This window comes from Rhineura floridana, chromosome 2 (genome assembly GCF_030035675.1).
Source record: "Rhineura floridana isolate rRhiFlo1 chromosome 2, rRhiFlo1.hap2, whole genome shotgun sequence".
Lineage (NCBI taxonomy): Eukaryota > Metazoa > Chordata > Lepidosauria > Squamata > Rhineuridae > Rhineura > Rhineura floridana.
The window spans coordinates 90,523,091-90,537,927 of record NC_084481.1 but is presented as its reverse complement, the minus strand read 5'-3'; the positions used below and the strand labels follow the sequence as shown (position 1 = coordinate 90,537,927).

The window sequence follows — 14,837 nt, the reverse complement described above, 5'->3', positions numbered from 1 at the left end:
CCAAAGAGGCTGTTAACTCCCTACTCCATTGATTTTATACCAATGCTTGCATCATCCACCCACACAACCTTGTTTAGACAGACCACTTCATTTAGTCCACTGCAAAGTTCTAATCAGGCCACAAGGATGAATGGGCATTGTATAATTGGTTTCTTGTCAAGATGGGTTATGTCCCTGAATTTCAACAGAACTTTAATCATGGAATGTAGAACTCTGCCTTATACTGAGCCAAAGTGTTGGTTCATCTAGCTTGTTACTGTCTATACTGACTGATAGGGGATCTCTGGGGTTTCCAAAAATGGGTCTTTCCCAGCCCTGCCTGGAGGTGCTGGGGATTGAATTTTGGACCTTCTGCATGGAAAACGTGCTCTCCCACTGACCTACACCCCCTCCAAATCATTTTATTGAGTTTTTTTAGGTTGTAGGCCAGGCTTTAGATAAACCTTCTTCAATTGGGGGTGGGTCTTTTTTGTGACAGCTCATGCAACAATAAATCAATACACAGAGAAAAACATATGTTATCTTATTCTCCTTATTGTCATTTTTCTTCAGAAACATATTTCCTTTTGTTGTATTCTATGTAAATATGATGCATCTAAAGACCAGGCTTTCACACCAAACAAATTTGCAGTGGACTGCACTAAATGTTAGTGTTGTAGTTCAGTGATGCTTTGCATGCACAATGTTTCAGGTTCAATCCCCAGCATTTCCAGATAGGTCTCAGGAAAAAAATGTATCCGAAATCTTGGAGAGCAACTGCCAGTAAATGTAGTCAATACTGAGCTAGATGAACCAAAGCTCTGACATAAGACAGATTCCTATGAGCGGTATTCAACTATTTTTTGTGCTAGTGCTATAGTTAGCACTAGTGCAATGCGGTTCTCCTGCTTTCCTCCTCCTACATACTATGTGCCATCCCCAAATCTGTTCTGGAGGGTTGGGGGAAACGGCACATCTGGGGAGGAGATTGTTCCGTTGCACAAAGAAAAATCCTTGCACTGATGGAACAATCTACTTAGCACTGTGTTGAATACAACCCAATGTTTCTATTAAATGCAGTGCTCTTGTTTTCTTAATGGATTGTGGGTAGAGGTTGCAAGTACAGGCATTTTTGTTAACACCATGTTGACATACACATATATTTGTCCACACAAAAAGGTTCCATCCTCAGCTTACTGTAAAATATTTCCCCCTCCAAAATGTTTACACACATAGAATCAGATAATGGATTACAAACTGAAATTTAAAGATGAAGCAAAAATGACAGCCTTACAGGAAATGATTTGACTCCACTGAAAGTTTATGGCAGGAAGAAAGAAGCACAATGTGAACATTCTTAACAAAAAAGGAATACTGTCATTTATCTGAGTAGATATCAAAGGGAGGAGTCTGGATATGGCACTTGGTTGGTTAGTTGGTTGGTTTAAGGTCATGATGACCTCAGACTACATGAGGCACTCATGGAGAATTAAGAGTAACAAAAACTTTGGATAAGAGATTTTGACAAGGTAGGTTTTGCTATGCTTGAATCTTAAAGGCCATGTTACCTCCAGCTCTATATCATGTTTTTTAGGAATAATGAATTCTGAATAATGAATGATAATGAATTCTGATCTCTCCCATTGCTTTCCCTAGGATCTCTATAAGTAGCTACCCTTCTGAGAACAGTACCAGCATAGCCATACCTTCCCAGCCATCTGCTGAGTCCAGCTTCCAATCCACCAATCTTTCTCAGGGGCTGTCGCCACACAGCAGCTACCAAAACACATCTACATCAACTCAGGGCCTCCCAGCCTATATGAGTACCGACTTCCCCGATGGCCGAGCCAGCACTCAACAAGATAGCCACCCAAGGCCTCAGCCCCAAGTCAATGCAGTTGGGGTCCAGATTATGCCTGGAAGCCCCCACTCTCTCCACAGAACAGTAGCCACCAACACTCCCCCTAGCCCTGGATTTGGGCGAAGAGCTGTCAATGCCAACATGGTAGCTGCTCCAGGAAGCCCAAGTATGAGCAGGCACTTAATGGGGCCACATGGCAACCTCGTTGCAACACCTGGGAGTCCAAATCTTAATCGGCACCAGCCTGTAATGGGAGGCAGCGCATCCACAGTCTCTGGGAGTCCCAACTTGGATCGGCACATCATATATGGATACTCAACTCCAGAGGAGAAGCGCCCAACGCTGTCCCGCCAAAGCAGTGCCTCAGGTTATCAAGCTCCCTCTACCCCATCTTTTCCTGTTTCCCCAGCCTACTACCATGGAGTTAGTAGCCCACATTCCTCTTCCCCTGACTCAGCAGTCTACCGGCAAGGCAGTCCCACCCCAACCCAACCACTGCTCCCAGAAAAGAGAAGGATGTCATCGGGGGATCGGTCCAACAGTCTGCCTAACTATGCCACAGTGAATGGCAAGACCTCTTCGCCCATCTCCAGTGGTATGTCCAGTCCCAGCAGTGGGAGCAGCATGGCCTTTCATCATACTCTGCCAGATTTCTCCAAATTCTCGATGCCAGGTAATATCTCAGTTCTTGCTACTACTTCTCACCTGAGGAGCAGGTTTTATAGGAACGAGGGGCATTATTATTATTATGATTATGATTAATATCCTGCCATTCCTCCCAGAAGGAGCCCAGGGCAGCAAACAAAAACACTAAAAACTAAAGCATCTTAAAAACAAGAGACTTTAAAACATATTAAAACAAAGTATCTTTTAAAACATATTGTTTTTAAAAAGCATTAAAAACATCTATAAAAGTAATCCCAACACAGATGCAGACTGGGATAAGGTATCTACTTAAAAGGCTTATTGAAAGAGGAATGTCTTCAGTAGGTGCCAAAAAGATAACATAAATGGTGCTGGCCTAATATTTATGGACAGGGAATTTCAAATGGTAGGGGCCACTACGCTAAAAGTCCACTTCCTATGTTGTGCAGAACAGACCTCCTGACACCATGGTATCTGCAGGAGGCCCTCACCTGCAGAGCGTAGTGATCTACTGGGTATATAAGGGGTAAGACGATCTTTCAGGTATCCTGGTCCCAAACTGCATAGGGCTTTCTACACCAAAACCAGGACCTTGAACTTGGCACAGGGGCTAATGGGCAGTCAGTGCACTTCTTTCAGCAGCAGTGTGACATGTTGGTGATACCCTGCCCCAGTGAGCAGCCATGCTACCATATTTTTTACCAGCTGCAGCTTCTGGACCAACTTCAAGTGCATTACAGTAATCTAACCTGGAGTGCATGGACCAGTGCATGGACAACAGCGGTCAGACTATCCTGGTGCAGAAACAGCAGTGGCTGTCTTGCCAGCAGAAGCTGGTAAAAGGCACCCCTAGACACTGAGGTCTCCTGGGCCTCTGGCAAAATAGATTGATCCAGGAGCACCCCCAGACTACAAACCTGCTCTTTCAGAGAAAGTACGATCAGTACTTCAGTCACAGCAAGCAATTGATCAATTATATGCCCTACTTATCAGTCCTTAATGGGTGAGGCTCTGATCACCATCAAGAATTTTCCTGAAATGATCCACTTCCTGTAGGTATTCTGCAGTGTGTCATACAGGCACCATTACCCTGATGCACTAGGTTCCCCTCGTGTTTTTTTTGCTTCTGATGTGGTTTGGCATGGTTTGAGTGGATAAAAGTATCATTCTTCACTGAACATGGTATTGGGTGTGGAGGTACCTCTTCAACTCGTAATGTCTGAGGTTTTAACCATTATTTAAGCCTTAAGTTTTAAAGCCATATCACCATCATAGGATAATTCCAGAAATACAGAATTGGAAGAGACTTCAGCTTTTCCAGCGGCTCTTAAAGTATGTTCAGTCGGCTACCTCCTGACAGATATGCATTGAGTCTTCTTTTGAGACTTCCCAGGGAAGGTTATTCCCAGTTTTTCTTTCACAGATTTTTCATTGTCCAATGTACAGCTGCAGCTTGAATCCACTTTTACTTATTCCCCTCAGTAGCCTTGATAAACATGTGTTTTTATGAGAGTCTTTTAAGGTGATTCTCATTTGCTTTGTTGATTAAGAGCCAGCATGGTGTCGTGGTTAAAATGTTGGATTTGGATTGGGGAGACCCAGATTCAAATCCCTACTCAGCCCATGAAGCTCTCACTAGCTGACCTTGGGCCAGTCACTTCCTCTCAGCCTAACCTGTCTCACATGGTTGTTTTGAGGATAAAATTCAGGGAGGACCAGTCACACCCACCTTAAGCTCCTGGAAGGAAACATGGGATATAAGTGTAATAAATAAATTTGTGAGCATATATACCATGCCCTTATTCTGGACTAACAACATTTATTAATTGATGATTGTATGAACCTTCCCACAAATGTTGCTGTTTTAATATCTCACCTAGCTTTCATCATGGAACTCCAGACATATATAATGTTCCTGGATAGTTTCCCATCCAGGCACTAAACAGACCCAGACCTGCTTTCCTTCAGTAAGGTTGTTACTTTATGTTCTTTAGACTAGGATGGGGAACCTGTAACTCTTCATATGATGTTGGCCTACAGCTCCCATCAGCCTTAGCAGCATAGCCAAGGGTCAGGAATTATGAGGGGAGTTATAGGGTCCAACAACATCTGGAGGACTACAGGTTACCCTGCTCTTCTAGAGTCTAAAGCTTCGACTATACCTTAGGATTACAATGCCTTCAGCGTACATTTATTTATTTAACAAGATTTATAAACTGCTGAATCATCAAACCTCTAAGCAGTTTATAGAATAACATAACTGAAAGACAGGCCCCTGCTCCAAACAGCTTATAGTCTTAATTTAGACAAGGTGGGGGGAAGGCAGAACAGAGAGGAAGGCAGAGGCAACGCTAACAAGACAAATGTGATCAAAAGCAGTTAAATATATTTCGATTCCACTGAATGATATAAATCTGCCATTGATCCATAAGGATGTTCAGAATTAACTTGTCTGCATGAAATGAGCTTTACAGAGTGGGGTTCTAATTCTTTTCCTTATTAGTAAACACAAAAGCACTATAGGTGGTTACTTATCACAGATGAATTTGTTTGGAATAAAATTGCATTATTTTGGTGAGACCCTGTAAACTTTCCTTTCCTTGAATTCTTCACCTTCCATTTGCTTCTCTTCCTTGTTTATTAGATAGCAGCCCTGAGACTAGAGCTAACGTGAAGTTTGTCCAGGATACCTCCAAGTACTGGTACAAGCCAGAGATCTCCAGGGAGCAAGGTGAGTTTCTGATCTAGCAAACCAGGGTGGCTCACCAAACAATACATGGCAATCATACTTCCAAGCATATGTGTGACTTGGCATCCAAAGAAATTGCAAAATGAGCAAGGAAATACCAAATTCTTCCATTTCCCCCTCCTCTCCAGGATGCTTCATTAGGACAGGACTCACTTGTAAGTCCTCTTGAGCCCCTGTTGCAAGCCACAATGATTCTGCAGTAGCCATGGGTGATTACCATTAGCCATTTTACAATACATCTGCACCAAATGTGATAACATTCTCATTACCACAGGCTATATCTCACAGGAATAGTTTGGCTGAATACATGGAATCATTGGCATTAGTGATGGAAGAAATTAATGCAGAATCTAGATTTAGTCTGCATCAAGCCCCTAGACTGTGGTGGCAGGTACAATGTTCATGTGCCAACATAAGCCTTTGACTTGGCAGAAAATGGTGGATTCACATTCTCTTTATAGATGCTTCTTTTGTATGTTTGAAAACAGTAATCTCATCACCTCACCGTCCCTTTAAAATCTTTACATCTTTAGACTAAACAGTTCTGGTTCCTTCAACCATTCCCTCATAGAACTGGTATTCCAAAAACTTAGCCTTCTTTGTTTCTATCCTCTGAACCCTAGCCAATTTGACAGTATTAAAAATAAAATGCAATTAAGTAGCTTAATCCTTTGAAGGAGATATCCTTTCATCCACACGTCACTGCATCGATTCACTCAGTGGCCAGTTGTGTCTGATGGCTATTTTAAGTTGTGATGGACAAGTCCAAAGCTTTTGGATGTTACCTGTTCCTCTGCTCAGCAATGGAAAGTTTAGTTGTATTCCTCTCCCTCCTCCAAATTAAATCCAAACAGTGGAATCCTTCTCTAATTTCAAAGGGAGTTGGATTTTACTCTGAAACTTTTATAAGACCCAGAAAATGAAAACAAAATGAATCGGAAAGGGTTAGAAATTGCAATGGATCTTTCTAGTCTAAACCCTATCCTAAAGCAGAATATCCTGTATCCCCTAACAGATGCTTGTCCAAATGTTTCTTACAATTCTCTAGGTAACTTCCACCCCCCTGCAATGTGTTTATCTTCTTTTTTAAGCAATTGTTTAAGCCGTTGTTTTTAATAATGTCTGCAGCAAATGTTCTCCTTTCCAGCGCCCTTTTTCACAGCACCTCATGTGCACATACTCACAGACAAGATGATACCATCCACTTTTCACATTCTTAAACAAAGACTTATGTCATACCCACACCATAAATGTAAAGCAATCTTATACCACTTTAACTGTCATGACTTCCCCCAAAGAATCTTGGGAACGGTAGTTTGTTAAAGAGTGCTGGGAATTGTAGCTCTGTGAGAAGTCTCCTAACTCTCAGAACTCTTAACAAAACTACAGTTCCCAGGATTTTGGGGTGAAAACCATGACTGGTAAAGCACTATAAGAGTGCTTTAAATGTATGGTGTGGATCTGACCTTAGAATGAGTATGGAGAGGGGCAGGAAACAGATCACATTAGCTGCGCTTCATGATAGTGGCACACAACGAAGACTTCTCAAGCTTGTTTCATAAACTAGGGAATAAATTCTTCTGTCCAACTACTCTACATAAGGGTAATAAAATCACACTGCCTTCCATTTCACTTATAATGTGAAGAGTTGGGATGGGGTGTCATTTAATCATTACAAGTGTTTTTCCATAGGTTCGCCTAATAGTCCTCTTGCAATGTTTAAGGGTCCATAATAATATGGTGGGACCAATCATGCGTGTTTTCTACACAGAACTGGCAACAGAGATGTGATTCTGTGAGTAGGACCCATGCAGCTGGCCCCACCCACATGTTGCAGGAGCACTGTGGGAGGACTCCACAGAAAAAGCATCTCCCATGATGCCCCTATAATGTTTAAAGAGCACCAGAGCTTTCTATATATCTATCCCTCAATTATTATTCTTTAAATCCACTAATATTCAGAATTTGTCGGGCTTCAATCTGTGCCTGCCAGTTTTCTCTGGCTCTTTGTTAGGGTTAATTTAAATATTTTGGCTCTCATGGAAAGGCAGATGAATAGCTCCTCCCCATGGTAGAACTCCATGTGATGGGCACAGTGCCTTAAAACTTCTTATCCTGTGTATTATTCCAACTGCATCTATCTATAAGCTCTTGCCACCACAGGGATGCACTATGTTGGCATGGTGATGCTGTGTGTGATTAGGAGATGTTAAAACATTATGCCCACTAAGTGGTTCTGTTGCACATAAGGGATATTCAGCAACCTACACATGTAGTGTTGAAACTGGCTCTAAGGGCCATACTGCCTATTAGGTTAATAATGCTTATTATAGAGCATGCTTAAGCTGACTACTTTTGTTCTGAAGGAAAAGCAGCCATGTAGGGCCCCACCCTGGAATGTGCTCCTGATCTGGATTGTGGCCCCTCACCTGTTTCCTGTTGAAAATCCCCTCACCTGGTTGCCATTTGCTCCTGAAGTAAATAGCAGCTTTGGGGACAAATTGTCATGGTGGTGGCAGGTGGCTGGGAAACCAAGTAAACATGTTCCAAAATGGCCCCCTAAATGCAGCTTTTCCTTCCAAGTAAGAGCAGCCAGCTTAAGCACATTTTATAAAAATTGTGAATAATGACATCTTTAGTTTAGTCTTTAGAGGCTGGGTTCTGTCTGTCTCATCTGCTGTGCCACATTACAGCCTCAACTTTTCACTGATCACCCTTGTGCCAAAAATCCATGACAGATGAAAAGCTATCAGTAGAGGCGGATGATGCTTAGAAGTCTCCAATTGCTGATTCACTAAGGGAACAACCAGATGGGATATTAAAAACAAGTCCACCACTGAATACATTTCCCCTCTTCCCTGTAATGTTTGTACACCATGTGATGTCATCATACTGTGAGCTTCCCTGCTCCCTCCCAGTAGCAATTATAATATAGAACATGGATGAGGAAGCACACAGTGCATTGACGTTACACCACACATTTCAGCAACCTGAGTGCAGGATTTTTTTCCACACAAACCTGCATTTGGCATTGCAACATTTAGGCCTAAGTGGATATTAAGCTTGGCCACTGGTATGGAGAGAGAAATGCAAAGCGATCTGTAGAAAGATCCAGTGGGTAATATGAAATTGGAGCAAGACATTTCTCCACTTAAGAGTGCCTTGAAATGTAGACCTTTCTGCTGTTTGTACTAGCTTCAGCAGCGTACAGTTTCATGCCCAGCACAGATTAACAATTCATCCTCACCTCTGTGCAATTTCTCACCTCCTAAAATAGATAGTTAGAACCACTAATAACACATGTAACGGGGAAGTCTACAACAGACGTGGCTACACATTTCAAATCCCTCTATTGACATGCGACCGTGCATGAAGAGCTATACCACAGTGACTGAAAAAAGGGAGGCACCCAATGATAGTAGCTTAATAACTTCAGTAGTATTGTGCTATGTTAAATATTACATTTTTTTAAAAATCATAGTGTATACATTAATTTAGGCCAATGAGGCTTCAAGTTTACACGCAATGACAAGCAAATAAGAATATGCTATATTGGGGTCTTCAATATATTGAGGCTTAGAGATTTCGCAAACATATTGGTCACAATTTTGGTCATAGGCCACTGAATAATGATTAATAATGTGCTTCTGTGCCCAGGCAATGCTGTTAAGTTGCCACTCAGATAATTGTGGATGACCCCTTTAAAGGACTTTGTTTATGTCTCTGTCAACAGCAATTCCTCTCACCCATTCAACAGCTGAGGCACTTGGCAGCCCAGCGCTGCAGATCCGTCCTTAATCCAAGAACACGTCCCCTCATTTCCTTCATGTCTCGCCTTGCAAGCGTAAAGTGACTGTTGCTGAATGGAGGCTGGCCCTGCTTCAGATCAGATTCTCTGGGGCAAGGCCATTCTTAATCAAGTCACAGAAGGACATTCACATTAAAATGCACAAGTGGATGAGAAAACATCCCTAAAGAAGGGAAATAGACCAGGCCTGAACGTGTCTTTTTTCCCATACTTGTGATGTTGCTAATGTTTTGAATCCCCTCACTCTCCACCCAATAACTCCCAGTGCCATTTTTCTGTCCCATGATACAGTTTTTACTGCTGACATCATAACCCATTACTAGGCTAAAAGTCCAGAGGTGGGAGGCTCTTAGAGGGAAAGCTATTAGTTTTCTGAGAGAAAATTAGAGCATCCGTAAAGGGAAGAAGCTCACAAATGATATCAGAATCTACACAGATAATGAGTGAGGGTGTTAAAAGAAATGAAAGGACTTAGAGAAAATAATAATAATTAGTATAGATAACATTTATTTCTTGGCCATGTATTCCATACTTCCATGCAAACAAATGGTACATAATAATATATAACAGTATATAAGGCAGATTAACAATTTTTATAAAATACATGGAAAATGTTCCTTATAAGAGGAGGCTACAATTATCAGGACTTCTTAGTTTAGAAAAATGTCAAATAAAGAGAAACATGATAGAGTTGTCTAAAATTCTATCGGGTGTGAAGAAACTGGATAGAGAAGGTTTTTTCCTCTCTCTCGTAACACTAGAACTCAGGGCCATCCAATGAAGACAGAAGTTGGGAGATTCAAGAGAGACAAAAGAAAGTACTTCCCTCACGCAGTGCATAGTTAAACTATGGAATTTGCTACCACAAAATGTAGTGATGGCCACCAACTTAGAAGACTTTAAAAGGAGATTAGACAACTTAATGGTAGATAAAGCTATCAGTGGCTGTTAGCTATGATAGCTAGATGCATCTTCCAGGTTCAGAGGGAATGCCAGCTGTTAGGGAGCAACAACAGGAGAAGGAAATTGTTTTCATGCCAAGCTTCAGGGCTTGCCAGAGGCATCTTGATGATGACTGGGCTAGATAAATTTTTGGTCCAGTAGGGCTCTTTATATAGGCTTACTCCTTTGCACCATATTTTTTTGGGGGGGGGATATATCTAAAGTTTATATATAATTTCCATTGGATATCACTAACGTATAGAGAACACTTAAAATGCAATATTATTGCGCCAGATGGCATATGTTAAAACATAATTGAGGGGGGAGGAACAGGAAAAGGAAGTGCAGGATTACATTAAAGAAAGAACCAACACCACCCCATGGCTCTTCCCAATAAGGTTAAAAAGGTTGAAAAAAATTAAAAGCTTCCTTTTGAGATACCACTGGCTTGTGCTTCCTACAAGGGTCCTGACTAATCCAAGCAAAAAACAACAAACATGTTTGAGAAGCATTAAGGTGGGGAGTGGGGGCAATTTATGGGATCTTGCTAAGCAGAAAAAGCCTGGCTCTTGAAGACATCCACAGGGCTGGGGAAAAGCAGTGTGGAGCAGTCCAGTAAGACAATATCCAAGGGACTGAACTGGAGAGAAAAGTGGAGCATGGTACTCCCACAGTAAAGAAAGACTGAACAACGCGGGGATTGAGAGATGCCCACATTTAGAAAAGTGACTTCCTGATGCATATTACCTCTAACACAAAGGTGATAATGTTAAGGACAGGGGTAGAGAGAAGGTCATTAAATTACAAAAGGCACAAATAGTGGTCTTAGACCAATCACAACTCACAAGCCATGTAACTTTCCCTTGTGGGGAAAGTTGAAGATGTTTCAAAGGAAACTTAAATTTAGACAATGTAATTACGGAGGAAATATGCTTTCTGGAGAATGCCCAGTTGTCACTTTCCTTGAGTTAATTAATACCTGAATAAGAACATAGAGATACAGACCCGGATTAGATATGGCAAAGGTTGACAACTAATTAGGCATGCACTAATATTATTGCTGCTGTAGTGGGGAAGTTCCTGGTACTGCAGCTACAATGGAGAGGATATTTTGAGGAAACCACTAGGACTTCACATCTGATGGGAAGATACTTAGCTTGAATTCTGTAGCTTTCTCTCATTGCTTGCAGTAGTGTTGCACTCATTGCTCAAACAAAGCCAAAATGGAAAAACATTTCCAGGGCATGTGCAGAGTTCCAGTTGACCTGAGCTTCCAGTGTTGAACTGGTAACACTTGTCAAGCCTCAAGATCCGTTAATGCTTGTGGGGTTGCAGTGCAGAACTTTTATCTTTCTGTGGAGCCTCTATCAAAATATGTTGCTTAACAAGCTGGTGAATGCTGGCACTGTATTGTCTTTGTAGCTTTTCTTATGCAACAAAGCCATTTGGTTTCTCATCAATTCCTTTGAAAATACATATTTTTATATAGAATTTGAATGGAAGGCACTTTAGTAGGAATCTTTTGCCTGGTCAGCTGAGAATGACTTGTGTGGTTTGTATTTGTTTGTTTAAGACTGTATCCTTTTTTCCACCACTGCACATGAAATGAGAAGGAACTTTGACTATTGTCATCTTTGAGAGTATGCACCCGTCTGTCATGACAGCTGTTGCCCATATTCATAGGAATGCCTAATGCTTAGAAAAGTGATAGAGTGGCTGCAGATCTTATCAGAGCTTTTTTCCATAATGGGGTGGTCCTTTTGGAGGTGGGCACTTTAGAGTCTGCATGAAGGCCATAGACAGGTGGGGTGACACAGTGAATGGGGCGGTGCTCATATGCCTTCCCAACACCTTGTTGCTGCTGAGATGAGAAGGGGCAAGGCACAGGGAGTTCAAAATTGGGAAGGCAGGTGAGCAACACTGACCTGCCTGTGCTTCCCTGCTGACCGCTGCTGCTCTAGGATCCTGGCATATTTCTGTTTAATTATCAGAAATATGAGGGGGCCTAAAGCCTGCCTTGTAGCTTGCTATGGCCCTCCTGGCCCCTGTTGCCATCCCTAGGATAACTCAATGTGGGGTGGGGAGTACATTTTCTTAATGAATGTTTCCAGTGGATTGATTCCAAGTTAAATGCAAGAGTCAGTCCATCACTATTAAGAAAGCAAGAGTCATTCAGCCTCAGAGCCCTTTCTTGCACATTTAATCATTCTGTTACCTATTAAGTTCTTTTATATTTGTACACTAAGTGTTCATTACTGCTTGGATCCATTTAATCGCATGTGATATGCTCTGCTCCTTTCCCAGCCATTGTGCTGCTGAAAGACAAGGAACCTGGGGCTTTTATCATTCGAGACAGCCACTCCTTCCGGGGTGCCTATGGATTGGCCATGAAAGTTGCTTCTCCTCCTCCTGGTGTTTTACAACAGAGCAAGAAAGGTACAGCCTTCTTTTGCTTTTAACAGTCTCTCCCCCACCCAATCTGCCCCTTAGCTCTCATAGAGCACATAAACGGCAGATCTCTCTCAACCTTGCCAAAATCAGTTAATGCAAATGGGATATATTAGGGCTATTCCATTGCATACATATCCCTGCCAACATTTGTGGCTTGTTCTAATAGTAAGTCTATGTTTTCAAAGTAGGTTCCAAATGTGTTCTATAATCGTGGAACAGAGAGAAATTTTGCATGCCATCAAAAACTTTTCTAAAAGGGAACTGAGCTGTGGCAGGGGAAACTGGGGCTTGTGACTGATATGATTAGTTCCCTATACAGCACATTCTTAATCTGGATTGCAAATAGCTATGCCATCTTGTGTTGTCAGTACAACAGCCTTGTGCCATAAATAGTGAAGCTGAGGACCAGCTTGCATTGCTTCTTACATGGCGATTTCTAGTTGCTAGAAATCAAATGTACACATGCCGGAGGGCTGTCTTTCTATTCTAAGTGTTCATGTCAGCTCAACAAGAGGAAATAACCTGCCACCAACATGTAGCATAGATTAGGAATGGGATCTGCTTGCTGGTCCTGGTTCAGATTGCATTCTGCCAAATTAGCAGGTGGTCTGTTTTTATTATTTTTCTGCTATCCTTTTATTTTTTTCCTCCTGAAAAATAATGATATTGTTGTTATTTCTAACAGTGTTTTCCTTTCTGAAAGAAAAGGAAAGGAACTTTCTCCCTACCCAGTGTCTACCCCCTCAATCCCCACCTTCGCTTCCTCCTTCTGTTCCTTAATCATACTCTATCTCTCTCTCCCTGCCCCACTGAAAGCAAGAGATGGCACGGTCAGTTACCCTGAAAGAAAAGGAGAGATTGCCTGGTCAGTTTTACATTAGCAAAGCAAAAACCCATGCTGGTCAGTTTTACCTTAGCAAAGCAATAATGCTGAACAGTGCAAGGTTAGCAAAACAAAGATTCAGTAGGGCCCCACTCATACGGCGGGTTATGTTCCAGAACCCCACCAAAAAGCAGAAATTGCCGGAAAGTGGGACATAGCCCGAAGCCTGCTGCTGCTCCGGCGCAATCAGCTGTACTGTACAGCTGATCCCTGTCAGCTGGAGCGCAGCGGCTGTAGCTGACAGCAATCAGCTGTAGCGCGGGGAGCTCCAGCCACTTGGCAGCACTTGGCCCCTGAAGCTCCCCGCACTACAGCTGATTGTGCACTATAGCTGATAAGCTGTAGCGCGCGATCAGCTGTAGCACAGGGAGCTCCAGCTGCTTGGCAGTGCTTAGCCCCTGAAGCTCCCCGCACTACAGCTGATCGCCCCTCTGGCGCCGTATTAGTGGAATGCCAAAAAGCGGAGTGCTGAAAAGCAGGGCCCTACTATACGTACTGGGGTGGGTTAGGTTTTATTATTATTGTTGAGATTTTTAATGTTTTAATGTATTCGTATGTTTTTATTTTGTACGTCGCCCAGAGTGGCTGGACAGCCAGCCAGATGGGTGACTAATAAATTTAATAAATAAATAAATAAATAAATAAATAAATAATCACTTTCACTTTAGCAAAGCAAAACCTCATCCTTCATGTTAGCACAGCAAAGAACCATACTGGTCAGTTTCACTTTGCACAGCAGCACAGCACAGAAAATACAATGATATTGTTGTATTTGATATCTCTTTAAAAAAAAACTCTGTTGGGAAAATCCACAGAGGTTTGCAGCATTCAGTATTGTTCTGTAAAGATATTGAATGTTCAGACTATAGAGAAATCTAGTGCCAGGTTTGATTTTAGCGAAATTCTTGCCCATCCCTAGTGTAGATCAATTGTCATAAATGAGAAATTTCCCCTTAATTTTTCAGTGAAAAATTAATTTCCCCTTAATTTTTCAATGAAGGGCAGCATGATATTGGTTTATGGCCCAATTTCTATATCTTAATTAGAATCTCTTCTGAAATATTGGTTTGCCCTTACAGGAGATATCACTAATGAGCTGGTTAGGCACTTCCTGATAGAAACTAGCCCTAAAGGTGTGAAACTAAAAGGATGCCCCAATGAACCAAATTTTGGTAAGTAAATTATTATTTTGTGTTAAAAAATGATAAATCTTTTGTTCCCTCTGCTTTTTATAAATAGCTTGATCCCATCCCTTTATCTTGGGTCCTATAGAAGATAAGGGGCTACCATTGAGGTTGGTCCGGAGGCTGCAATTGGTGCAGAACATGGTGGCTAGGTTGCTTGTGGGGCCAACAACTGCCAGCATATAATAGTACCTCGCTTGCAGGATTTGCACTGGCTGCCAATCTGCTACTGGGCCAAGGTGAAGGTATAAGGCCCTACACTGCTCAGGACCAGGTTACTTGAGAGACTGCATTATCCCCTATACACCCAGTAGGTGATGTGCAAAAGGGCTTCT

At 42.0% G+C, this 14,837-nt stretch overlaps 1 protein-coding gene across 18 annotated transcripts in view; it reads left to right on the top strand.

Annotated features, from left to right (window-relative positions):
- The window catches only part of TNS1 (tensin 1), a 471,254-nt gene that overhangs the window by 437,239 nt on the left and 19,178 nt on the right, over positions 1-14,837 (top strand). For all 18 annotated transcript variants that reach the window (XM_061609240.1, XM_061609243.1, XM_061609248.1 and 15 more), the window contains 4 exons: positions 1,636-2,513; positions 5,130-5,216; positions 12,289-12,420; positions 14,398-14,490. In XM_061609240.1, the coding sequence (XP_061465224.1) occupies positions 1,636-2,513; positions 5,130-5,216; positions 12,289-12,420; positions 14,398-14,490 (1,190 nt within the window). The remainder of the gene's footprint in view (positions 1-1,635; positions 2,514-5,129; positions 5,217-12,288; positions 12,421-14,397; positions 14,491-14,837) is intronic.